The sequence below is a fragment of the Eubalaena glacialis genome, chromosome 2, assembly GCF_028564815.1.
Source record: "Eubalaena glacialis isolate mEubGla1 chromosome 2, mEubGla1.1.hap2.+ XY, whole genome shotgun sequence".
In the NCBI taxonomy this organism is placed as follows: domain Eukaryota; kingdom Metazoa; phylum Chordata; class Mammalia; order Artiodactyla; family Balaenidae; genus Eubalaena; species Eubalaena glacialis.
In genome coordinates, this window is record NC_083717.1 from 59,326,299 (window position 1) to 59,351,104 (window position 24,806).

Consider the following 24,806-nt stretch of genomic DNA (forward strand, 5'->3'; position numbering starts at 1 on the left):
GCGGTTTGGGAAACCACCAAGTCAATCAATCAAGGTCACTCTAACCAGAGTGTGCTGTATCCTGGGCGGGGGCACAGGGGGGGAAGGAGATGTGCATGGACAAAAACAGACCAAGTTGCAGACATGAGTTATGTCTAGAACTCTCCTCCAGTAGAGAGAGTGCTCTGTACTATCAGGTTCTGCTTGGTTGCAGACGTATATCAAACTGGCTATCAGAGCCAGGTGCCCTTGACAATTAAGGTCACCCAACCAGCCTGGCTGTTATGCCATGATTCCCAAGGCAGCCTCCTGATAATCATGTGGTTCTGCACTTCCCTGCAGAGGGAGAATCCACTGATTGAACTACCTAAATAAGGATTCTGATCCAATTACCAGTTCTACTTCTCAGTGTAAATGAATCACTTATCACACCAGACCTGAACTGTGGTCACCTCAGCCCCCGGGGTGACCTGTTAGGGCGGCCTTCACGCTTCCTTTACATCTTGAGAATAGAAAACTCGGCACTGTGCAAGAGCTTAAACTAGAAGTTGGGTGACCAGGTCTGGTTGAGGCTCTGTGCCCTCTAGACTTCAGTTTCCCCATCAATACAAGGAACGTGTGGACATAACTGATTAATTAGACAGTTTCACGTTCTAACATTCCAGTATCCCGGGAGAGCTAGGTCCTATGCAGAACGCTGCCAGGCCAAACTCCCGGGTCCTCTGAGCGGAACTCTTGCTGTTTTGGGGGACAGGATGGGTTTGAGGCCACCTCGGCCACGCTTGCGAAGCCTCTGGGATATGTGTTTCCAGCAGGAAGGAAGGGAGGGCGAGGAAAGAAAAACGAGGACGCGAATTCTACCCAGACAACTAGAATCCTGAGATAAGGCCAAGAAGCCTCCACAGCTACGTGGACTGGGAGGAACTGCAAGGTGCCACTCAAGAGCTGAAAGCCTGCTAAATGGCTACTCACCAAAGAGAGGGGCGGGGCGGAATCTGGAAGAGCCAATCATAAACAAGAAATCCAGTTTTGTAGTGAGGTAGCCGAGTTCTGACTGGGGTGACCACCGAGAGAAGGCGGGGCAGGATTGCAGAAAGACCATCCGAAGCCCGATCTCGGAATTTCTGTTCGCAGCCTCTTAGGCAGGCCGGGGACGGGGCTGGAATAGCCCAGGTCGGCCTGGACGGGCCTCGCCTTCCAAGAGTCTGCGCTGATTGGCGGCGGTGGGATCTCGAGGAGCCAATCAGAAGTCAGGACTCTCGGTCCCGGACGAGGGGCGGACCCAGGAGCTGTGAGTCAGGCGAGACCTCCGATGTAGAGCGCAGGACTGCGGCTAGAGTCCCTGGCTGCTGGAGAGCGGGAGTCACCTCAGGACCTCGGGTCGTTGCGGGTGAGCTGGGTGGGGAAAGCAGAGACGAACCCCAGAACCCTCTGGGAGGCTGGCCCAGAGAGCAGGGAGGGTTGCTGCAAGTCGGGCCAGGAGTCATGAGCCTCGGGCTTCTCCCGTCCTTGATCCACGTCAGACTCGCTGCGTAGGTGATGCGCAAGTCACCTTCCTCCCTGGATCGCACCTGTAACCCAGAAGGGCTGGGTTGAGATCCCAGAATTGGGGCGAGGGACCCGAGAAGCCATCTGGTCCAACCCTGCCAGACCTGTGTGGAGACCCTGACAGAGGGGAGGTACGGCGCCTGGCACTCACGGCCAGGTGTCTGGTGGGAACAATTTCTAGGGCTCGACTGGACCTCACTAACGTAATAACGCTCTGAACTTGTGTGTCCTCCTCCTCCCTTATTTTCCTGACTCTTCTGCAGCCCGCTCGCCCACCACTCTTTCCCTCTCACCCAGAAGGAAGACACTCACAGCACCCGTTGTCGTTGTCTGAAAAACTACAGATTCTAGTTTCCCTGCCTTTCTGTTTCCTGATCCCCTTTGAGGGTAAACGGCCCCATAAGCCTATTGAGTAAAGGCAACCCTCCTTTCGTTAGTTCCTCTGATATTTAATAAGACTCTGGGCTAGAGTCTGGGCTGGGGATACAGAGATTTACTGGGTATAATCCTTGCTCTCCAACCTTGGAAGGACATAGAAAGAATTGCAGGTCAAGAAGGGCAATTTGGAAGACATGCTAAGGTAGAATTTACTAGACTTGGTAACACTTTGAGAGTGAGGGAGGGGAATCAAGAATGACTCCTGTTTCTTTTCTGGTATACTTTACACAAAGTGCAGAGTTTAAGGTCCAGCTCCCCTGGTTGTAGGACAAAGGTTTTGAGATTCTGGCATAAGCACTGGAGTTGGAAAACATTTGCTTCCTGAGTGCTTTCTCAGAAGCCAAGTGAAACACTGTTGGCAGGAAATACAGATCAACTACCTACAGGATTTGAGTTCCCTTCTTTGCCCCCTCCACCCATACAAAAGACATTTGGTTAAGACAGACATCTCTTAACATATTTCTCTGTATTTACTTACTTACAGCAGCTGACTTGATCTGTGTCATTAGTTCCATAATTTGGAGTCTTTGTAGGCAAAGAAAAAAAGGCAAATTTAAGCTCAAAAAGAAAGAACTTTAGAAAGAGAATGTTAGCACTAGAAGGGATTTTTAGGGATGATCTAGTCCAACTCCCTTTTAGAGGAGATGTGAATAGTCCAAAATTTCAGAGGCTAGGTATAAAATATGTTTTATTTCTCCCAGCAGAGAAACTCTTTTCTTCATTTAAAAAAAAATTGTGGTAAAATACACTTAACCAGCACAACTTTTTGTTACACCAGGCTGTCTTTTGATGGCTAGAGCTGCCAACATTGCTTTACATTGCTTTAGAAAACAAGGGCGCTTCATGTAGAGGCTTAACAAACCCCATTCAAGAATGTTATAGAAACATTTTCTAGACTGGAAGGCAGATTGGCCTTCACTAACTGCCTCTAAGGGTCCTTCCAACTTTAAGTATTTATAATTCATATCAAATTCAGAATTATCCTGACATCTTTAATGCTTTAGGATTTGAAAAATTACTCCAGGATTTCATCTTGAATTTAAAGCTATAGTTCATATTACGTTCTGAATATGGGCCTTACACCTGTTTATAAATCTCCAGAAGGAATATTAAAATCCCATGTGAAGTCTTAAGCCCATATACAATGTGACGGGATATATTTGTTCCCAGAAGTTTCAGGTGCAAAGATGGTTTCAAACCCCATTTAGGCTTTGTCACATGTCTTTAGTAAACAAAATCTGAACGACTTAATTTGCTTCTGAAAGCAAATGCACTGGTCAGAAAGCAGACATGAGAAGCAATTGGCAAGAATGCAATAACTATAACAGGTGGTGGAAACCTACAGCGGCGCAAGGGGCTATGCAAGTTTAGAGGCAGGAGGAATCACTTAGGTTAGGAGGATCAGGCAAGGAGGGATGGGGAGGGGACTGGCATTTGGGGTTTATACTCTTATCACTTGAGTCATCAGGCTATAGTCTTGGGGCTGAGTCAGGGAGGGGGTCATATAGGAGAGCCCTAGTGTACCTCCCTGAATTTTATCTCTTTCCCTTCACTGGAATAAGTTGGACTTTGGCTGTCATAGATCTGAAGTGATTAGACGTTAACAGGCATATGCTCTGATTTGAGGAGTTCTGAGAAAGTCCTAAGACCCACCCCACCACCTGTCCTAGCCAGTCTCTCACAAAGCCTTTTTTTTTTTTTAAGGTAAAATTTATATACAGTGAGATTCACAGATCTTACTCTGACCTAAGTTTTAAGCTAAGTTTTGACAAATGTTTACACCCATGTAACCAAAGCCTAGTCAAGATACAGAACATTTCCCTCCCAGAAAGTTGTTCCCTCATGCCACCTTCTTGCCAGAAGCAACAGCTGTTCTGATTTCTATCAACAAGAGCTGTTTATGAGATTCTTTTTATATAACATTACATCCTTTGAACAGCAATCTAAATTGCACCCTAAAATGCAACCCATCCCCAAGATATTATTAATTATTTACAATTTACTATGAAGGAAGGATTGGAATAAAACTATTTTGGGAAAAGGGGGAAGCGAGATTGCAAGGATCTTAAATATTTGGGTCCTAAAGGATATTCAGAAGCCTTACATTGCCTTCTATATATATATATATATATGTACATATATATATATATATATACACATATATATATATATGCTCAGGAAATATGCCAAGTATGTGCAGCAGAGGGTGGCATTATCAAGGGGAAGAAAACAGTCTCCCCCATCCTATATATCCAACTCATATTTACTAACTCAATTCAAATCCATCTTCTCAAGAATATCCTTAGGCTGTAGTAATTTCTGTCTCCCCTGAATTTCTACCACAGTTTTTGTAGATATTAATTTCATAGGTCATAAACTCAGAAGCACCTTTACTTTTTGTAAGCGACCTTAATTTTTATTTTAAGCCCCTATTCTGCTTAACAGTAGAAATTTTATTCTTTACAATTTAAGGTAAACTCAGTCACTTCAGTGATAATTCAGTCATTTCAGGTTTATACTCAATTCAGTGTTTTCTTTGGCATTCTATCAGTTTATCACTTACTGCCTTATAACTTGTTTTGAACAGCTTTTATGTTTTTTTATTATTTGGGATATCTGTGACTATGAGTTAACTTTTCAGAGCCCTCTAAGTGCATTTCCTGTCTCCCACAGTGCTTCACGTGATGCTTTGCACATCAGTCCACCCTTCAAAGTATGTGCAATAAGCTAGATGATGACCTTTATAATTTAACACAGAAAAGTAAGATCACTGTATTTGAATTTATATTTTAAACCAAAACTGATGGTAATATAGTCCAAAGTACATAATTATGGATTAGGAGTCTAGAGTGCTGAGTTCTCACTGTAACTTTATATATAACTTTGGGCAAGACACTTAACCTCTCAGGACCTAACTTCCCCCTTTAAATAAAGTTCATGGTACTGGGAGGGGTGGAGGAATTGGTGATACCAAGGTGCTTTCCTGGTCTTCATTCTGTCCCTGGAAACATACCTTTTGCTTGCGAGGTGAGTTTAGAAATCATTTATAGTACAAGGATCTTTATTCACTGCTTTTTTATCTCATACACTCATTTGATTTTTTTAACTTTATGAGTGAAAATTCATAATCAAGAGAAGTACAGAATCAGTACTGGGAAACACTATTGGTCTGTCTTAAGAAAAATATTTTAAATAAGTATATTCATTATATGTCCCCTTTCTAGTTTATTTGTTTGGGTTTTTTTTTTTTTTCCTTAGAAATAATGTCAAGTGGAGATGGTCAGCAATCACAGGCTCTTACCAAACCCACTTTCAGTGAGGTACAAGCCTCTGCATTAGTGGAATCGGTATTTGGATTAAAAGTTTCCAAGATCCAGCCACTTCCTAGCTACGATGACCAAAACTTTCATGTATGCATTTCAAGAACCAAAGACACTACAGATGGCCCAAATGAGTATGTCCTCAAAATAAGCAACAGCGAGTCAAGCAAAACTCCAGACCTGATTGAAGTGCAGAGTCACATCATCATATTTCTGAGAGCGGCTGGATTTCCAACAGCCTCCGTGTGTCGTACTAAAGGAGACAACATAACCTCTCTCATGTCAGTAGGTACGAGACTACCACTGGTCGTCACCTGTCCATGTGCATTACTGCATTTTGGCTACAAGTAGAAATATCAAGAACAGGTACGTCATTCCAAGCGTAGACAGGGTTATTTTTTCAGCAGTTGGGAGAAGCCACAGCATCACCCAAGTAGAGACTGGGGCTATGCTTCAGAAGTGGTTAGAGCCTGGGTCTGGTGTAACTCTTCTGCCTGGGAAGGATCTGATGGATGAACAGCTAAGGGGACATGTGGAAACTAAGGGAACTTTTATTTTTAATTAGGAAAATAATTAAATATTTTTATTCATCAGTGCTGTGATCTTGTAGAAAGAACACAGAATCAGGAATTTTAGATCCCAGCTCTGTAATTACTGTACATGTGACCTTGGGTACACAACTTAAATTCTTAAGGAACCCTCATCTGTGAAACTGGGTTCCTCTCAATTCTAAATGCTAAGATGTATCTTTTTTTTTTTTTTAAGATGTATCTAATAGAGTTCTCCAAGCAGCAGTTTGTCCCTAAAGAAGCCTGTGATTCTGAAACACTCATTTCTTTATCATACCTTCCTCGATTTTAAATTTATAAAAAATGTTTTTTAGGCCTTCACTTACCAGAGCAGGTGATTTATGTTTAGAGCTAAGGCCAGCAGACTTGGGGCCACAGTTATGTTAGTATGTAAATGGCTGGTCCCAATGTTCTAATGTCTGTCTGTTGTACCTGCTTGCTTGATCCATTCGGCCCTGCTTCACAGAATCCTGCTGACTTGTCCTAGGTTAGCATGTTTTTTCTCTTGTTCTGTATTATTCTTTGCAATAGTAATTGGAAAGGCAGAATAGCTTCTACTCTTTTTTTTTTTTCCAAGAATAATTGACAGGATATATACTTCCATCCATCTAGATAGCGGCTCTGAAATCAAAAGCTACTTGGTGAGGCTGCTGACTTATCTCCCAGGAAGACCTATAGCTGAGATTCCCATCAGCCCCCAGCTATTATATGAAATTGGAAGGGTAGCTGCCAAATTGGATAAAACACTGGAGGTAAGATTTGAGGTTTTATTTTGCTTATAAGAATTTTTTATTTGTTGGTTTTGATTTATTTTATTTTAAATACACCTAGGGTCAGACTCTCTTTTTATATGGCACCTCTTAACATGTGTTAGGAAGGAAATAGGTTAGTAGATGCATACATTTTATGACAGTAAAAGATTTCTTTCTGCCCAGGTCTGTACTTTACTAGTGTATTAGCAAGATTACCTACATCTTTAGAAATCCATGGTATTCTTTATGCTGCTCACTGAAAACAGTCTGCATTCACAAATTAAATCCTGAAGTTTTCATCCAGATAAGACGTAGCCAGACCTCTATATGAAGCAATAGCTGTGTTACAAATGGATTGAAATGACTTGTGTTAAGGATGTTGTGGTCCTATAGAAATGGTACCTTGTTTGACAAATATTTTTCCAGACCTACCGAAACACCTTCATTTAATCAACAAATGTTCACTAAGTACCTTTTCTATGGCAGGCACTGGGGGAAAGGTAAAGACTCCCCTGTCCTAGAGGAGTGTGCTCCAGGGGGACAGATAGACACTTTCTTGAAAAAGCAAACCACAGTTTGTATGAGTAAAACACTTCCAATTACTCACTAAATCCTAGCCAGTCTACCTCTCAAATGTCTCTACAGTCCATCTTCTTCTTTCCATTCCTGCCTTGACTATCCCTCCCTGCATTCAGGTGTTTTTCTCCTTCAATGTATTCTTTATACCAGTTCAGAGTTACTTTTTAAAATTACAGATCTGACTATGTCAGTTCTATAGTTAAAACCTTTCGGTGGCCTCTCACTGACTTCAAAGTAAAGGCTAAGGTCCTCCGTGTTCCTTTCAGACGAGGCACTGTGTGGCCTCATCCCTGCCTCTCCCCTGCTCAGTCTCATTGTCCGTGTCTCCCCTTTCATGCTTCTCTTACCACCAGAATAGAACTTCCCGTCATTCCCTGAATGTGCCTTTCTGTTTCATGCATCTGCGCCTTTGCATATGCCATCTTCTCAACCAGTAATACCTTTTCCCCTGCTCTGCAAAATTCCTACTTATCCTTCAACACACAGCTCAGGCACCACCTCCTCTGTGAAATCTTCCCTGGACCCTTCTTTCTCTTCCCAGGCTGTACGAAGAGGATCACTTCCTTCTCTTTGCTTCATCGGAACTTGTACATCTTGTCAACCCATATGATTCTGTGGGTTGACTGGCCTCTCTGCTCTTCTTGGTGTTAATTGGGGTCACTCATGCAGCTGTATTCAGCTGGGAGTTCAGCTGCGGTGCTTCAGATCCTCTCCACGTGTCCTCTTCTCTTCACCTGGTGTCTCATCCTCCAGGATGGCCTTGAGCATCCTTACAACACAGCTGCTGGCTTCCAAGAGAGAGTGCCAAGAGGAGAAGCCCCAGTGTACAAATGCTTATCAAGACTCTGCTTGAATCATGCTAGCTCATATTCCATTGGCCAAAGCAAGTGACATGTCTAATCCCAAAGTCAACCGGGAGAAGCTGCACAAGGGCATGCACACCAGGAGGCATGGTTCATAGGGAGCCATGAGGGTAACAGTCTATCATGTATGGTGTTGTAATTTTGTTGCTTGTGCTTCCTGTTACATATGCTACATAAGAAGAAATGACCTTCTTAAGAAATTGGTCTACATCTTAATTACTCGTCTTTTATCCTTCATGTCTAGCAGTGTCAAACACATAGTAGGTATTCAAGGAGGGCTTCATAAAAAAAAATTTTTAACTAAAAAAAAAACTTTTGAACTAGTTCTTAAAAGTTTCAAATCCATCAGTCAGTCAGAGAAAAGGAGGAAGGGTGCTCAGTGAAAGGAGAGAGCGTGAAAAAATCATGGCAGTACAATGACTATGTTCTAGAAGCTCTGAATAATTCACTGTGGCTGGAGTATAGGGGTTAAACCTGAGAGAGACAGGGGATAAAGTTGGAAACATAAGGTGGAGTCAGATTATAAAATATGTTATCACATATGACACTAAGGAGTTTGGATTTTGTCTTATTTGCTTGCTCAGTAGGGAGACTTGGAAGGTTTTTAAACAGGAAAAAAAAATTCTAATTTATAGCCCTCTGAGGGCCAATATGATAGGTAGATTGGCAGAAAGCCAGAATGGAGGCAGGGAATGCATCTAGGAAGCTAATGCAGTAATCAGGAAAAAGCTGTTTGAGGGCTTGAAACAAGAAAAGGTTCAAGATATATTTAAGAGACAGAGCCAACCAAATTTGGTGACTGATTTAATGTTAAGGGTGTGAGAGAGGAGAGGACTGAACAGGACATGGACTGTAGCCTGGGTCTGCTGGGACACAACTCCATTCTAAAGTAGGCAGGGCTCTCCTCTGGTAGCAATCAAGTGGTTGCCTCCACAGCCTGGAACAAAGGACCAGAGGGAGGGGAAGGGGGAAAATATCAGAGATGGGGTCTAGAAAGTGTTGAGATCTGTGGAAGCTAAGGCTTCCTGCCGTACAGGAAAGCAAATCAGCCTCTGTGCATTTCACATGTGCTCCATTAGCACCCGGTGGGATCAGCCTGCCTGCTCCCACTCCCTGATTCTGTCCACAGTTTTTTTCCTATCTGGTTGGTGCTTTAGAGAAAAGAGTAAGGTAGAGCCTTAAGGAGAGTTAAGTGAGAGATGAGACAGGGCTGAGAACACTTTAACAATAAGCTTTAGGAGATTTTTAAAATTCTCTCTACCTTTAGAGACTTGATATTTATAGTCTTCTGGGAACGAGGGAAAAATTCTTTGCTACTTTATGGTAGAAATGTATTTCTTGTAGGCAGCATATACATGAGTCTTGCTTTTTTATCCAATCTGATAATCTGTGACCTCCAGTTGGGATGTTTAGACCATTTACATTTAATATGATTTTTCGTATGGTTAGGTTTAAGCCTATCATCTTGATATTTGTTTTCTATTTGTCACATCTATTCTTTATTCTTGAATTTGCTTTTTTTTCTGCCTTCTTTTGGTTCGTGTATTTTTTGTGATTTCATTTAATCTCCTTTGTTGGCTTATAGCTGTAACTCTGTTTATTTTAGTGGTTACTTTAGGGTTTATAGAATACATCTTTAACATCACAGTCTATCTTCAAGTTATATCACTTCATGTATGGTATATGCACCTGACATAGTATACTTCTGTTTCTTCCTTCCTGTCCTTATTCTATTGTTGTCATACCTTTTACTTATACATTGTTATTATTTTTGTTTAAACTTTCAATTATCTTCTAGAGATTTAATTAGGAAAAAATGATATATTTGCCTATATGGTGACCTTTTCCAGTGCTCTTCATACTTTTTGTAGATCCATATTATTTCCTTCTACCTAAAGGACTTCCTTTAACATTTCTTGCAGTGTGGGGCTGCTGGTAATGAATTTTTTCAGCTTTCTTATGTCTTTGTTTCACCTTCATGTTTGAAAGATATTTTCATTGGACATAAACTTCTAGGTTGACTGTCTTTTCCAACGTGCTTTAAACACATTGCACTACTTTCTTCTCTTGCATTGTTTCTGATAAGAAATCTGCTGTCAGATGGTTCCTCTAAACGTAATATGTCCTCTGTGTGTGTGTGTGTGTGTGTGTGTGTGTGCGTGTGTCCTTAAGATTTTCACTATCTCTACTTTTGAGCAATTTGATCATGATGTGTCTTGGTATAGTTTTGGTCATGTTTCTTGTGCTTGGTGTTCATTGAGCTTCCTTGAGTGGATGCAGTTGAAGCAGTTTGGTGCTTTTGTGTCTTGCTTTCAATACTTGCTGGGTGGGACCAGGGCTGGGTTTAGTCTAGGGACAATTATTTCCCGCTATTAATGCAAGACCCTTCTGAGTTCTCTACCCAATGTCCCATGAACTATGAGTATGATTGGTGGGAACAGGCGCTATTCCTGACCCTGTGTATCCAAGTACTATTCCCTCTAATCCTTTCAGGTGGTTCTTTCCCCAGCATTGAGTAGCTTCCTCATACTCATACACTGATCTGCCATATTCTCAAAGGGAACATTCTGCAGCTCTCTAGAGTGCTCTCTCTCTCTCTGTAGCAACCTGTTTTCTGGTCATCTATCCTGCAAACTCTAGCAGCTTTGGTCTTCCTAGATGCTCTGCCTCCTCAACTCAGAGAGTTCCCTGGGCTCTGCCTGGGTCTCCCCTCCCTGCACTTCCACCTCTATCAAGGCCAAAATCCGAAACAAACTCACCTTGTTTGTTCTCAATCTCTCAGGGATCCCTGTCCTTCATTGCCTGATGTCTAGTAACTTTAAAACTATTGTTTTATATATTTTGTCCAGTGTTGTAACTATTTCAACCAGGAGGGTAAACCCTGTTACTCCCTCTTGGCCAGAAACTGAAATCTATATTACACTCGAAATATTTAGTATTTATTTACCTTTTTGTCCCCAAATAGAAATAACACTTTTTTTCTGATTAAAAGCCCTTTCAGTGACTCATTAAAGAAAGTCAGATAAACATACAAAAAAATTTAAAGTTAATAGTAATCCCATCACCCCAAAATGAGTCACTAAACTATACATTCTGTGAGTCCGAGACCACACTATCCCATATTAGTGCTCAGTAAATGTTTGTCAATTGAAAGACTTTTCTCTATGTTGACAATAATTACCATTTCACCTTGCACTCTATTTGTTTATTCAATAGATATTTACTGAGGGTTTGGTTAGTAAATGTTTAAGCATTTCTGTCGTAATAGTTTTCAATTAATTTGGGGCAAATCCATTTGTGGACATCCATTAAAAACATCAATTTCTGAACATTAATATAATTTGGATTGAGGTAGGCTCTCCTAATTAAGTGTACATTTAGGAAATTTTCTTCATATATTTCTTTTATTTAGAAAGACCTTTGAATGGATTGGAAGGCTCAGGAAAGTCTCTCTACCGTCCTCAGAATCAAATCTCCAAAATGAGCTGTTGAGATGAGTGTCTGTTACAGAGGACTTCTTTATTACTGATCTTTCCTTCTACACTACCTGTGGCCTTTATTAATATGCCCGTTGCCATTGAGGTTTCAACTTTTGCTGCTAAATTCTGAAATGGAAAATACAGTTCTCAGGGGGAGATAGCACCACATTATTGCTGACAGTGAGTTCTGCTGTGTAGTTAACCACCTGCCGCTCTGCTGTGCAACTTATCTTAAGTTGTCTCACAGGGGACAGGGGAGTTCTAGAGGAAACCAAGAGAAACATTCCTCACTAGGTATTATAATGCATTTTATCATGCTTTATTCCCATTGTTCATCCCCTCACCTAACCTCCCCCCATGCCTTTGCAGGTGGTAAGTTTTTAATTTCTGTATAAGCACTAGGAACCACGGAGTCTGCACAAGATACCACACAGGTGCAGAATTTTAATCCCAGGGGTGTGGCAGAGGCTGTGACTGCTCTGCTGGGGATGTGGCTGGGCAGGCCTGGGGGGCCCAGAGTACAAGGAGTCCAGAGTACAACGCAGTTCTGGTTGTTGCCAGAATTGAGTGTTCACAAGTGAAGGGACCAACTGATCTGTACTGGAATTTGGTTGCTGCTTGGTTCACAAATGGGCTGGAGGTCAATCTTAGGAGATTCATTTAAGTATAAGAAAGAAGACAATATAGGGTGGGCTTATGAGTATGAGTGTGGTCAGAGCTTCATAGCAGAGAAAACAAGGTGCTTGAGAAATGGGAATTGGTGTGAGAGGTAGAGTGAGGAAGCTGAAAAGAGGTAGGCTTAGAGAGGCTAATAAAGGGTAATGACTAAAGTATCAGAAACTCAGGTTGGTGTGCTAAGGAGCCAAAGGATGGAAAGGCCAGAGAAGTCAGGCACATAAGCTGCAAGGTTCACCTTCAACAAACATTTACTGAGAACCTATTATGTATGAAATCTTTATTTCATGTCTTAGTTTATCAACAGATGACTATGAGGCTGGTATTTTTTAAATTTTATTTTATTGAAGTATAGTTGATTTACAATGTTGTATTAATTTCTGCTGTATAACAAAGTGATTCAGTTATACTTGTGTATATATATTATTTTTCATATTCTTTTCCATTATGGTTTATTACAGGATATTGAATATAGTTCCCTGTGCTATACAGTGGGACCTTGCTGTTTATCCGTCCTATATATAATAGTTTGCATCTGCTAATCCCAAACTCCCAGTCCTTCCCTCCCCCGCCTCCCCTTCGCCTTGGCAACCACAAGTCTGTCCTCTCTATCTGTGAGTCTGTTAATGTTTCGTAGATAAGATCACTTGTGTCATATTTTAGATTCCACATGTAAGTAATATCGTATGGTATTTGTCTTTCTCTTTCTGACTTACTTCACTTAGTATGATAATTTCCAGGTCCATTCATGTTGCTGCAAATGGCATTATTTCATTCTTTTTATGGCTGAGTAATATTCCATTGTATACATGTATCACATCTTCTTTATCCATTCATCTGTTGATGGACATTTAAGTTGCATCCTAGGTTGGCTTTAGGTTGCATTTAGGTTGGCTATTGTAAATAGTGCCGCTATGAACAAAGGGGTGCATGTATCTTTTCAAATTATAGTTTTGTCTGGGTATATGACCCAGAGTGGGATTGCTGGATCATATGGCAACTCTAGTTTTTTGAGGAACCTCCATGCTGTTTTCCATAGTGGCTACACCAATTTACATTCCCTGTGAGGTTGGTACTGATACCTGATCTTACTGTTAAGGAAACTAAGATCTGAGATATTAAGTGATAAAGCCAGTTGAAACCCAGATCTGTCTGATTCCAAGTCCAGATCCCAAGTATTCTTCCCACTACTCCATACCAGAGTGGGATGCATGGGGTAACAGTGCTACCATTTTAGAAACTGACTCGGAGCCTTCCCTGAATGGACAGTTGCTCCATTGCAAACCCAACAAGAGTGTTATATTTTTCCTTCTTTAAAAATAAAAGTAATATATGCACATGGTAAAAATATCAGTACTGAAGCAGTACTGAAAGGTGTAAAATGAACCTTTTTTCTCTCTACCATCATTTTCATTGTTAGTTCCTTTCCAGTCCTACTCCCCAGAAGTCACAACTCCTAACAGTGTTTTCAGTGCTTTCTATGTAGAGTATTTTTGTGATCCACAGTGACATTTAACACAGCAGATGGTCAGGAGATTCAAAACCATGTCATGTGAGGAACAACTGAAGGAACTAGAAAGGTTTACTCTACAGAAGAGACTGAGGGACAGAAGTGCTGTCTTCAGATATCAGGAGGACAGTCATGTGGGAGAGAACTAATCCTGTTCCCGTGGCCCCAGAGGTCACAGTTGGAACCCATTGCATAGACACTATGGGAGAGGCAGATTTTAGCTCTGCAAAAGAGAGAACACAGAGCCATCTCAATAAGGGTAAAAAGTACCTCCTGCAGGAAGTATTCAAACAGAGGCTACATGACCACTTAGCAAGGACATGATAATGGTAACAGGATCATCAGGGGGAGGTTTTCAAACTCCAGGTCATGAGAGTGGGTGTTAAAATCAATTTAGAGGGACATTTTTAAAGAAATAGAATAAAGTGAAAAATCTCAGAATACAGCACATGTAAGGTTGTAAGTATTGTTAACAGAAACATTCTTCCCCTAGGTGTGTGTTACCTGTATACCAGGTTGCAATGTAAAACATATTTCTTACTGCAAGTCATGGTCAAAAAAATTTGAAAGCTACTCCACTGGGTGGACACCAAGACCTCTTCAGGCACTCACTGTGTGAAAGAGGTCTGGACTGGAGTCTGCAGACCCGGGTCCTCCCTCAGCCCCAGAGTGGCAACTCATCATCCTTCTCTGAACTTTTCTTCATTTGTGCAATGATGGTCAAAGTCATTTAGAACTTTAGATAGAGTGGTCAACATCTAAAGGCCTTTCCAATTCTAGAATTTTCTATGCTAAAAACATTCATTTATTCAACAGATATTGCTTGAGCAGTGCGTTCTATGTGCCAGGCACTGTTCTAGATGTGGGGATACAGTAGTGAACAAAACAGGCCCAAAACAAGCTCCTGACCCTCATGGAGCTTACGTTCTAGCAAGGATAGCAAGGTAAGTAAGGGAATCATGGTGACTGTTAGACAGCATTTTGTGCCAAGTGCTTACAAAGAAAAACTAAGCAGAGAGGAGGGATATGAAATATTGGAGAGAGGGTTGAAATTTTAGATGGAGTGGTCAAGGAGTCCTCCCCCAGAAGTTGATGTTTGAGTAAAGACCTGGTAGAAACGAGGGCATTAGCCATATGGATTCCTGGGGTCCCCAGGAGGAGGAAACAGCAAACGTAAAAGGGTGGGAACGTGCCTGGCATGTTCCTTGAACAGCAGGGAGGCCAGTGTCAGTGTGGTTAGAGGAGAGTGAAAAAAAGTTGTTGAAGATGAAGTCAGAGAGGGAGCAGGGGGCCCAGCGCAGAGTTCTTTAGAGCTGCCTCCATTCCTTTGGTAGGCCGCAGATAGTGACACCTGTCTTTGCCCAGTTGTGAGGATCGGGGAAGATGGGAATGTGTTCTCAAAACTATGAGATCCTCTAGAAATATGATGTTATTACCACTTTGTGGATTAAGGTAAATGGAGCAAGTCAGTGACCATGAGAGAATGCCAGCTCTTTCCCTAAGGCACACCCAGCCCACCCTTTGGAGGGTGCGGACCTCTCCATAGTGGTTGTGCTGTTAAGAGTCTAAGAGTTTCTTTGCTTTTGATTTAGAAATTCCATCACCCAAAGTTAAGTAGTCTTCATCGGGAGAACTTCATCTGGAATCTGAAAAATGTTCCTCTTTTGGAGAAATACCTGTATGCCTTGGGCCAGAATCAGAATCGAGAGATGGTCGAACAGGTTGTTCAGCTGTTCAAGGATGAAGTAATGACCAAATTAAGTCATTTTCGAGAATGTGAGTATTCCCGCATTCAAATCAGTATTTTTCTTGATTTTTAAATTGTCAAATTTCAAACCATCAGCAAAGTATGGAGGTACAACTTAGCTTTATCAAATCTTAAAACTTTGTCAGATTTGCTCCTGTTGCTTTTAAAGAATAATACTTTCACTTCCCTTAAAATTGCTACATTTGAAGCCCCCTCTAATCCCTTAAAATTGCTACATTTGAAGCCCCCTCTAAACTTTACATGATTCTACCTCTCTCCTCCCTACTAAATTTGCATACATGTTTTAATATTACTACATATGTATGTATTCATAAATTACCTACAGTAGTATTTTGCATGCTTTCAAACTTTAGATAAATGGCATCACACTGTATATTATCATTCTACAACCTGCTATTTTATTCAACATTGTTTTTCAGATTGATCCATTTAATATGTGTAGTTCTAGTTCATTTAGTTGGTTAGCTTTAAACTGCTGAATAATATTCCATAGTGTGTGTGTGTGTGTGTGTGTGTGTTCCATAATTTATTTTAATGTAATATTTTTGGGTCTATCCTCTTGTTAATGGAATTTTAGTTGGTTCCTTTTTTTTTTCTGTATAAATGATGCTGCAATGAGCATGCTAGGGCATAACTCCTTATGCACATGCACAACAATTTCTTTTTTTTTTTTTTTTTTAACTTTTTGGGTTTATTTATTTATTTATTTATTTATTTATTTATGGCTTTGTTGGGTCTTCGTTTCTGTGCGAGGGCTTTCTCTAGTTGCGGCGAGTGGGGGCCACTCTTCATCGTGGTGCGCGGGCCTCTCACTGTCGCGGCCTCTCTTGTTGCGGAGCACAGGCTCCAGACGCGCAGGCTCAGTAATTGTGGCTCACGGGCCTAGTTGCTCCGTGGCATGTGGGATCCTCCCAGACCAGGGCTCGAACCCGTGTCCCCTGCATTGGCAGGCAGATTCTCAACCACTGCGCCACCAGGGAAGCCCAACAATTTCTTTAGTGTGTAACAAACCTTCTGACCCAGAATGAAGTACTGGTCAAAGGGCAAGGAACTGAGGGGGCATTTCTAGCAAAGCCGAGGATAGGCTTTGCACATCCTTTTTGTCCTCTGCTTTCTGTAATAGTCAGCTCAGGCTGCCATTAAAAAAACACAAACGACTGGGTGGCTTAAACAACAGAAATGTGTTTCTCATAGCTCTGGAGACTAGATGTCTGAGATCAGGGTGCCAGCACGGTCAGGTTCTAGTAAGGACTCTCTTCTCTCTGTGTCCTCCTCACATGGTGGAGAGAGAGCCAGCAAGCTGTCCAGTATCTCTTCTCATGAAGACACTAATCCCATCATGAAGGCCCCACCCTCAGGACCTCCCCTAAACCTAATTATTTCCCAAAGGCCTCATCTCCAAATACCATTGCACTGAGGGTTAGGGCTTCAACATATGATTTGCAGGAAACTCGGTGTGGGGGTGTGAGAGGGCACAGTTCAGTCCAATAGCACTTACTTTGTATAAACACAATGTGGTTAAAAAAAAAACAAAAACAAAGGAGTTGATTTTTTTCCCCCTCAAACCTGTTTCCCCCTTCCAGTCATCTTCATCCCGTTAAAATAGTACCCACCATTCGCTTAGTTAATCTGACCAAAAACTTACAAGTCATCAGCTTGACTTTGTTCTTTCTTCCACACTTCACATCCAGTCAAATTCTATCAGTTCTAACTTCAAAGAATACCCTACTTCTAACCGTGTTCCCCACATTTACTACCACCACTTGGTCCAAAATACCATCATTTCTCAAATGGATTATTGCTGTAGCCTCCTAACTGGTCTCCCTGTCCCATCTGTCTCCCTGCAGTATATATTCACTTGTGTCTTCCCTTTTTTTTTTTTTTCTTAATATTACTTCTGTAAGATTATCCATGTTGTTGCATGTGGCTATAGCTTATTTTAACTTTTATTACTGTAGAGTATGCGATTCATAAATATACCACACTTTAGCTATTCTACTCTTCAAAGATATTTGAGTTCTTTCCAGTTTTGGTCTGTTAAGAACAGTGCTCTGTGAATATTCTTGTGTCTCTTGGTATACATGTTCATGAGTTCTTTGGGTATATGACTTCATGAGCTCCGGGGTAGGATTGCTAAGTCATAGTTCATGTCCATTTTCAGCTTCAGAGATAATGCCAAACAAGGTGGCATTATTAATGCCAAGGTGGTTGTATGACTTTGTACCACTACTAGCAGAGAATAAAATTTATATTCCTCTACAACCTTGGTACTATCAGACTTTAATTTTTGCCAACCTGATGTGTGTGTAATGGTTGCTTATTGTGGTTTTAATATACATTTCCCAATTATTGGCCATTTGGATATATTCTTTTGTGAAGCGCCTTTTCAAGTCTTTTGCTTGTTTTTCTGTTGGGATTTTTTTCTCATTGATTTTAGAAGTTCAAAATATTTTCTGGATACAAGCCCCTGGTTGGTTATATGTGTTACAGATATTTTGTTCCATTCTGTGGCTTGTCTTTTCACTCTCTTCATGATATGTTTTGATGAATAATCCTTAATTTATTGGTTTCAAATATATCAATCTTTTACCTCAAGGTTAGTGTTTTCTGAAAAAAGTTTTTCCCTACCTGTGGTCATGAGATATTACCCTATATTATCTTCCTAAAGTTTTAGTTTTTTGCCTTTCATAATAGGCCTATAATCCATCTGGAATTTATTTTTATATATGGTGTGAATTTTTCTTTTTTTTTTGTTTTTTTTTTGTTTTTTTTTTTGTGAATTTTTCTTATGGTTGATAAATTTTCTCACCAACATTTATTGAAAAGCCATGTTTTTCCTTTTGTTTTCCAGTACTACCTCTGTTGTAAATCAAATATGTCTTTGGACTCTATTTTACTCTATTGGTCTATTTGTCAGTCTCTGCACCCATACCACACTGTGTATCAGCTAGGCTAGGTCATGCTGCAGTAACAAATAACCCCCAAATTCTTGTGGACTATAATAACAAAGGTTTAGTTCCAACTCAAGCTGCAGGTCTATCATGGATTGACTAGGGCTCTGTGTTTTCTCACTTTGGGATTTAGACTGATGGAACTTTCACCAACTGGAATGTTGCTATAAGGAAAGAAAATGTAGTAAATTGTACACTGGATCTTAAAGCTTCTGCCCTGAAGTGATATCATTTCTGTTCATATGTAAGTGACCAAAAAAAGCCGCACGGCTGCATACAGCTTTTGGGGAAGCAGGGAATTGCAACCCAGCATGTTCCTAGAAGGAAGATAACTGGAATATTTTTGAGCATCCCTAAAGATTACCGTAGTATCTTAATTTCTTTAACTTTTTAAGTCTTCATATCTGGTAAAACATGTCCTCCCACCTTCTTGTTCTTCTATAAGAGGGTCTTGAGTATTTTTGGTCCTTTACATTTCCATATCAGTTTTGGAATCAGCATGTCATGTTTAAAGACAAATTTTGTTGAGATTTTGGCTAGATTTTGGCTAGAATTGAATCTATATACACATTTGGAGAGAATGGGTATATATATTTATATTATAAGATTGAGTAAGATAATCCGTGAACATTGGTCTACCTCTCCATTGATATAGATCAATAAAAGATATATATGATGAAATTTTTGATTATCCTTTTACTGTTGACTTCTACTGTAATTGCATTATGGTCAGAGAACATATTTTGTATCAGTGCTGTCGAATAGAATTTTCTTCAATGATGGAAATGTTCTGTATTTGTGATGTCTAACACACTAGCTTTTGTGTGGCTACTGAGCACTTGAATGACTAGTGCAACTAAGGAATTGGATTTTTTATTTTATTTAATCTTAATGAATTTAAATGGTAACTTATGGCAAGTGGCTATTATGTGGGACAGAGCAGCTCTATATGATTTCATTACTCTGAAATTTGTTAAGATTTACTTTATAATGAAGCATTTGGTAATTTTTAAAAAATGTTCCCTGTGTGCTAAAAAGAATTTATTCAGTAGGTGCTGGGTACAGAGTTATGTATATGTCCAGTAGGTCAAATTTGTTAATCATGTTGTTTAAGTTTTCTATACTATTGAGTTATCTTTTTGTCTGCTTGTTCTAATAATTATTAAGAAAAGTATATTTAAAATCTCCCAGTCTGATTGTGGATTGTCTATTTTTATTTGTATTTCTGTCAAATTTTGCTTTATATATTTCAAGGCAACATGCATATAAAATTTGAATTGTTGTCTTACTAGGAAATTGTATCTTTTATCAATATAAAGTATCCTTCTTTATCTCTGCCATTGTTTTCTGCCTTAATGTCTACTCCATCTGACATTATATAGCTATTCCATTGTATTTTGTTCTCTTGATTTTTTCTCTTTTCCATTTTTTCTTTTCCTTTTCCCCCTTCTTTTGAGTGAATTGTTTTTGTGCTAATTATTTTTGTCTTTTTTTTTTCTCTCTCTCCAGCAGTTTGAAAATTATATACTCTCTATTCTTTGAATGATTACCTTAGGAATTCTAACATGCGACTTTAACTTATCAAAGTCTGATATTATTCAAGACCATACAAGGACCTTAAAATACTTTCATTCCATTTATCTCTTTCCTGACTCATATGCTGCTGTTTTAGTAAACTTTAATTCTATATTTTTACCACAAAAGACATTATTATTTTTGTTTTAGAGTCTAGTTTATTTAGATTTACTTATATATTCCCTTTTTATCTTCCAGCACCCCAAACCTTCTGTCTAGAGTTATTTTATTCCTGCCTGAAATACAACCTTCTGAATTTCCTTTAATGCAGTTCTCTAATGGTGAACTCTCTCTGATTTTGTCTGAAAATGTTTTTTATTTTGTCTTCGTTCCTGAAGGAGATTTTCACAGCCTATAGAATTTTAGATTTCATGGGTTTAGAATTTTAGAATTCCACTGTCTTCTAGCTTCCGTTGCTGCTGAGAGGCCAGCTGTCAGTCTGTTGCTTTTGTCTTTTTCTCCTTTGGGATGCTTTTCAGATGTTTTCTTAAAATAATTTTCTTTCTTGACCTACTCAGGTTTCTCAAATCTGTGTGTGGACATGGTCTTTCATCATTTATGGAAAATTCTTGCCTCTGCACATTTCTCTCTTTCTTCTCCTTTTGAGACTCCAATTAAGCTCATGTTAGACCTTCTCACTGAATCCTCTGTGTATATTACCTTCTCGTGTGTGTGTGTGTGTGTGTGTGTGTGTGTGTGTGTGTGTGTTAATCTTTTTCTCTGCCCGTGCTGCATTTTCGACAATTTTCTAGTTTATCGATTCTCTCTTTAGCTATGTCTAAACTCTTAAACCCAACCATTGTGTTTTTAATTTTTTCATTGTGTTTTTGTTTTAGAAGTTCTTCTTGATTATTTTTCTAGAGTAACTGCCTTGTGGCCAGAGAACATACTCTATATCAGCACACAGGGAAATAAGGTACCATGAGCAAGAACAAGAAACTGACTATAGACACTGAACCAAAGACTTCAGTAACTACAATGATCAGGCACAGAATATAGTCACACAGCAGCCTGGTTTGGCATTTGGTTTCAAGGCTATATTTTTGTCCTTCTGCCTCCTTGGACCTGCAGTAGTCTAAACAGTGGGTTGTAGCAGATTTTGTCATCCTTTTACGAGTTGGGAAGCCCTCATCACTGCCTCCAGCTTCATGTGGTGAGTCTGTTTCCCAACCAGCAGGTAGCATTTTAAGTTCCTTCTCCCAAAGGGGGAAAGCACACTGCTGATCTGGAACACAATAGACAAGCCTGTGGCTTTATTCCTGCTTACTGCCCTGCTTGTGCTTGGCATTTGTATTCTGTTTTTAGTGTATAAATCTATCTTTGTTTTGAGGCTGGCTGTATATTTATTGTTTTCTCTTTTTACTTTTATCATTGCTATGTATATTGGGGTTATCAAAGAATGAATTCACTCTGCCATCTGGATCAGAACTCTTTCTTTTCTTTTGTTAATTCTCAAATTCAACAAATTTTGTCACTTTATTCCAAGCATTAAGTAGCTGTATCATTTCTTAATAGGCCATTGGACATGTGAAGAGAAGCAACAAAATGAGAGAGGTTCTTGCATATATAGATTGCATTAATGAGGTAACATTTCATTGATTCTAAAACTCCATTTGACTGTACAAGATACCCAATTACTTTATGAACCTCTAGGAAGAAAAAATATTGCCAGTGAAACTATGACATGGCATCAATCGTATGATGAACCCCAATATCAGAAGCATGTAGTTTACAGTAATATTCATTGCTTTTACAGGCCACCAACTGTGCCATATCATTTAACATGAATTACACAATACTAACTCATATAGAAGAAATCAGCATTATATTTAGAAGCTAATATTGTGGACTTTATATCATGTACTATTATAAAGTACATGACTCACTGCTTCAGTAGGCATGGACATCCCCATCTCCTCCTAATCCTCACTCAGAGGTTTATTTATTTACTTATTAAATAAATTTATTTTTGGCTGCATTGGGTATTCGTTGCTGCATGCAGGCTTTCTCTAGTTGCAGCGAGCAGGGGCTACTCTTCGTGGCAGTGCGTGGGCTTCTCATTGCGGTGGCTTCTCTTGTTGTGGAGCACGAGCTCTAGGCGTGCAGGCTTCAGTAGTTGTGGCACAGGCTCAGTAGTTGTGGCGCACGGACTTAGTTGCTCCATGGCATGTGGGATCTTCCTGGACCAGGGCTCGAAGCTGTGTCCCCTGCATTGGCAGGCGGATTCTTAACCACTGCACCACCAGGGAAGTCCCTTCACTCAGTAGTTTAAATCAGTGCTTCTTAAACTATCCATGGTAAAAGTTTGGGTTTTTCTCCCAACCCACTACAGCCTGATACATGGCCCTACTGTTCAAGAGTAGTTCACGGCTCACACCACATATGACTTACCATGCACATTTGACAACACCCAAACTGGCCTATACTGTTAATGAGATAAGGCCCCTGTCATACTCTTTGATGAAAAATCACTATGAAATTATCTAAACAGTCTCAATTTCTGTTTTTATTTCATGCAGACTAATAACAGTTTGTGGGCCAGCACTAGCCACAGGCCCCCCACTTTGAGTGGTACTGACTTAAAATAACATCACCTATTCCAGTAATCAAAAGACTGGGGACATTCGGAATTACCTTGTCATCAGAAATTTCTTTTAGAAATCCTAGGTTAAAATAAAGGCACATCTGGTTCATTCCAGGACTCTTTGCTTCTTATAATAATATGAATACACACACACACACACGTAGGTGTGTGTGTATGTGTGTGTATACAGTTATTTTCCCTTTACTTGGCTCATAGCCAAAATCAGGTGTTCACAATGACTACAGTCTCCATCTTCTGGCCTTGTATTGATGAGAAGCAAAAGCAAAAAACAACCACCAAAATTAACTGCTTTTATCCTTTTCAGAGGAAATTATTTTATTTCAAGAAAAAGAGGGATTAGCTCTTTATCTCTGACTGCTTATCAAATTATCTTAATGTCCATACCTGAGGAAGAGAAATGGAAAGAGAATGAACTAGGGTATTGAACAACTGTTTTTACTTGGCTTGATTTTTCTTCTTTCAGGTATCAATCATGGAGATCTTAACGACCATAACATTTTAATAGAGTCCAGCAAGTCAGCCTTTGGAGATGCTGTATATCAAGTGTCTGGGATTTTAGATTTTGATGACATGAGCTATGGCTACTATGTGTTTGAAGTGGCAATCACCATCATGTACATGATGATTGAAAGCAAGACTCCTATACAAGTAGGAGGTCATGTCCTTGCAGGGTTTGAAAGTGTAGTCCCACTGACACCTGTGGAGAGGGGTGCTTTGTTTCTACTTGTATGCAGTCGTTTTTGTCAGTCACTTGTCTTAGCTGCATACTCTTGCCAGCTATACCCAGAGAACGAAGAGTATCTCATGATTACTGCAAAAACTGGGTGGAAGCACTTGCAGCAAATGTTTGACATGGGCCAGAAAGCTGTAGAAGAAATCTGGTTTGAAACTGCCAAGTCCTATGAATCTGGGATCTCCATGTGACCAGATAAAAATTCACACTAACTTGGGTAATTAAAAACCAATAGGACCAAATCTAATTCCATAAAGGGTTTCCCTGCATAGTTAAAGATGAATTGATGAAACATTGCAATGCACATGAAATCACTAAGGTCTTCTAGCAATTTCATGACCATTTTTTAAACCTAAGAAAGTACTACATGAACAAGCATGTCTTTCTATGGGTCTCACTTGCCTTGTGTATCAAATGTGTAGAGTGATATTCTGAATCAGGTAATCTCTCAAGGTCTGTTGCAACCCTGAGATCAATGATTTCTTTAAACTTTGAAAGGAATATATATATATAGACATATTCACATATTTTAAATAAGTGGATGTAACACGCAGACCTAGTTAACATATCACCAATGCTATGAAGCCTTCTCCCATCTCTTTGTTGTCCAGAATCCCATTGTACCCTGTCTTCTGTATGGCACATCACTTGGTATCATGGATGGTGGCTGTGTAGTCATCTAGCCTAAGAGCTATTTGAGGGCAAAAACTATGTAAAACTTTTTTTGTCTTTCATCCCTTCTTACACCCGGTATAGTGCCTTTCCCATGGTCTTTAAAAATATTTACAAAATTAATGTATCCTAGAAGAAAGGCTGGACAAAATAAGGCACACATAATGCCTTAGGAGGAAACACAGATGGTATTCATAAGAGAAAGCTTTAACTTGTTTGAGAGAGCAGTTGAAACTGTAACTCCAGAGATAGATGCCAGAACTCACTGGAACTGCAAGGAAGCAAATAACACACCCAGGCAAGGCCACTAACTCCTGAAGTACTGAAATAGTTTTCACATCGATACTAAGAAAGAGCCTAAGCGGATATTTTAAAATTCTCTACAATTTATGTTTCTTTTCGTATGAATATGTAATATTGAAGAACATAGCTCACATGTACTTGACTTTAATCATACCACTGTATTTCCTTCACTGATTTCTCTTCATGTCCCCCTTAGTATGATATAGTAAATAGCTGTTTACTTCTTGTCATTTTAACCCTCCATTCTCTACAGATGACCCAAGTCTAGAACCCTGGCCATTCAAACACCTTCTCAGTGGTTATCTCTTTCAATATAAATGAGAACACATTGATTCTATATCTCTCCATCTAATGACCTACCTACAGAGCTATCTATACTCCCCAAACTAGGTCTCTCTCTGAATTTTCTTGTATCATTCTTATATTCACCTTTAACGTCTCTGCACCTCAATTTCCTTACCTGTAAAGGTGAAGTAGTACCTATCTT

General features: G+C 39.9%; 1 protein-coding gene across 1 annotated transcript; it reads left to right on the forward strand.

The window, feature by feature from the left end:
- Nucleotides 1-1,133: 1,133 nt before the first annotated feature.
- Nucleotides 1,134-23,674, forward strand: HYKK (hydroxylysine kinase). The gene is made up of 5 exons (XM_061181851.1): nucleotides 1,134-1,369; nucleotides 5,224-5,574; nucleotides 6,467-6,606; nucleotides 15,305-15,488; nucleotides 23,075-23,674. The coding sequence occupies exons 2-5, from the start codon at nucleotides 5,229-5,231 to the stop codon at nucleotides 23,533-23,535; spliced, it is 1,131 nt and encodes a 376-aa protein (XP_061037834.1). The 5' UTR covers nucleotides 1,134-1,369; nucleotides 5,224-5,228; the 3' UTR covers nucleotides 23,536-23,674.
- Nucleotides 23,675-24,806: the final 1,132 nt, after the last annotated feature.

What these genes read in the sequence shown, in the direction of transcription:
- HYKK (XM_061181851.1), top strand. Translation starts at nt 5,229, where the DNA reads ATGTCAAGTGGAGATGGTCAGCAATCACAGGCTCTTACCAAACCCACT. An exon ending in AATTGGATAAAACACTGGAG is followed by an intron (nt 6,607 to 15,304) that starts GTAAGATTTGAG and finishes CTTTTGATTTAG; the next exon opens with AAATTCCATCACCCAAAGTT. An exon ending in ATTAAGTCATTTTCGAGAAT is followed by an intron (nt 15,489 to 23,074) that starts GTGAGTATTCCC and finishes TTCTTCTTTCAG; the next exon opens with GTATCAATCATGGAGATCTT.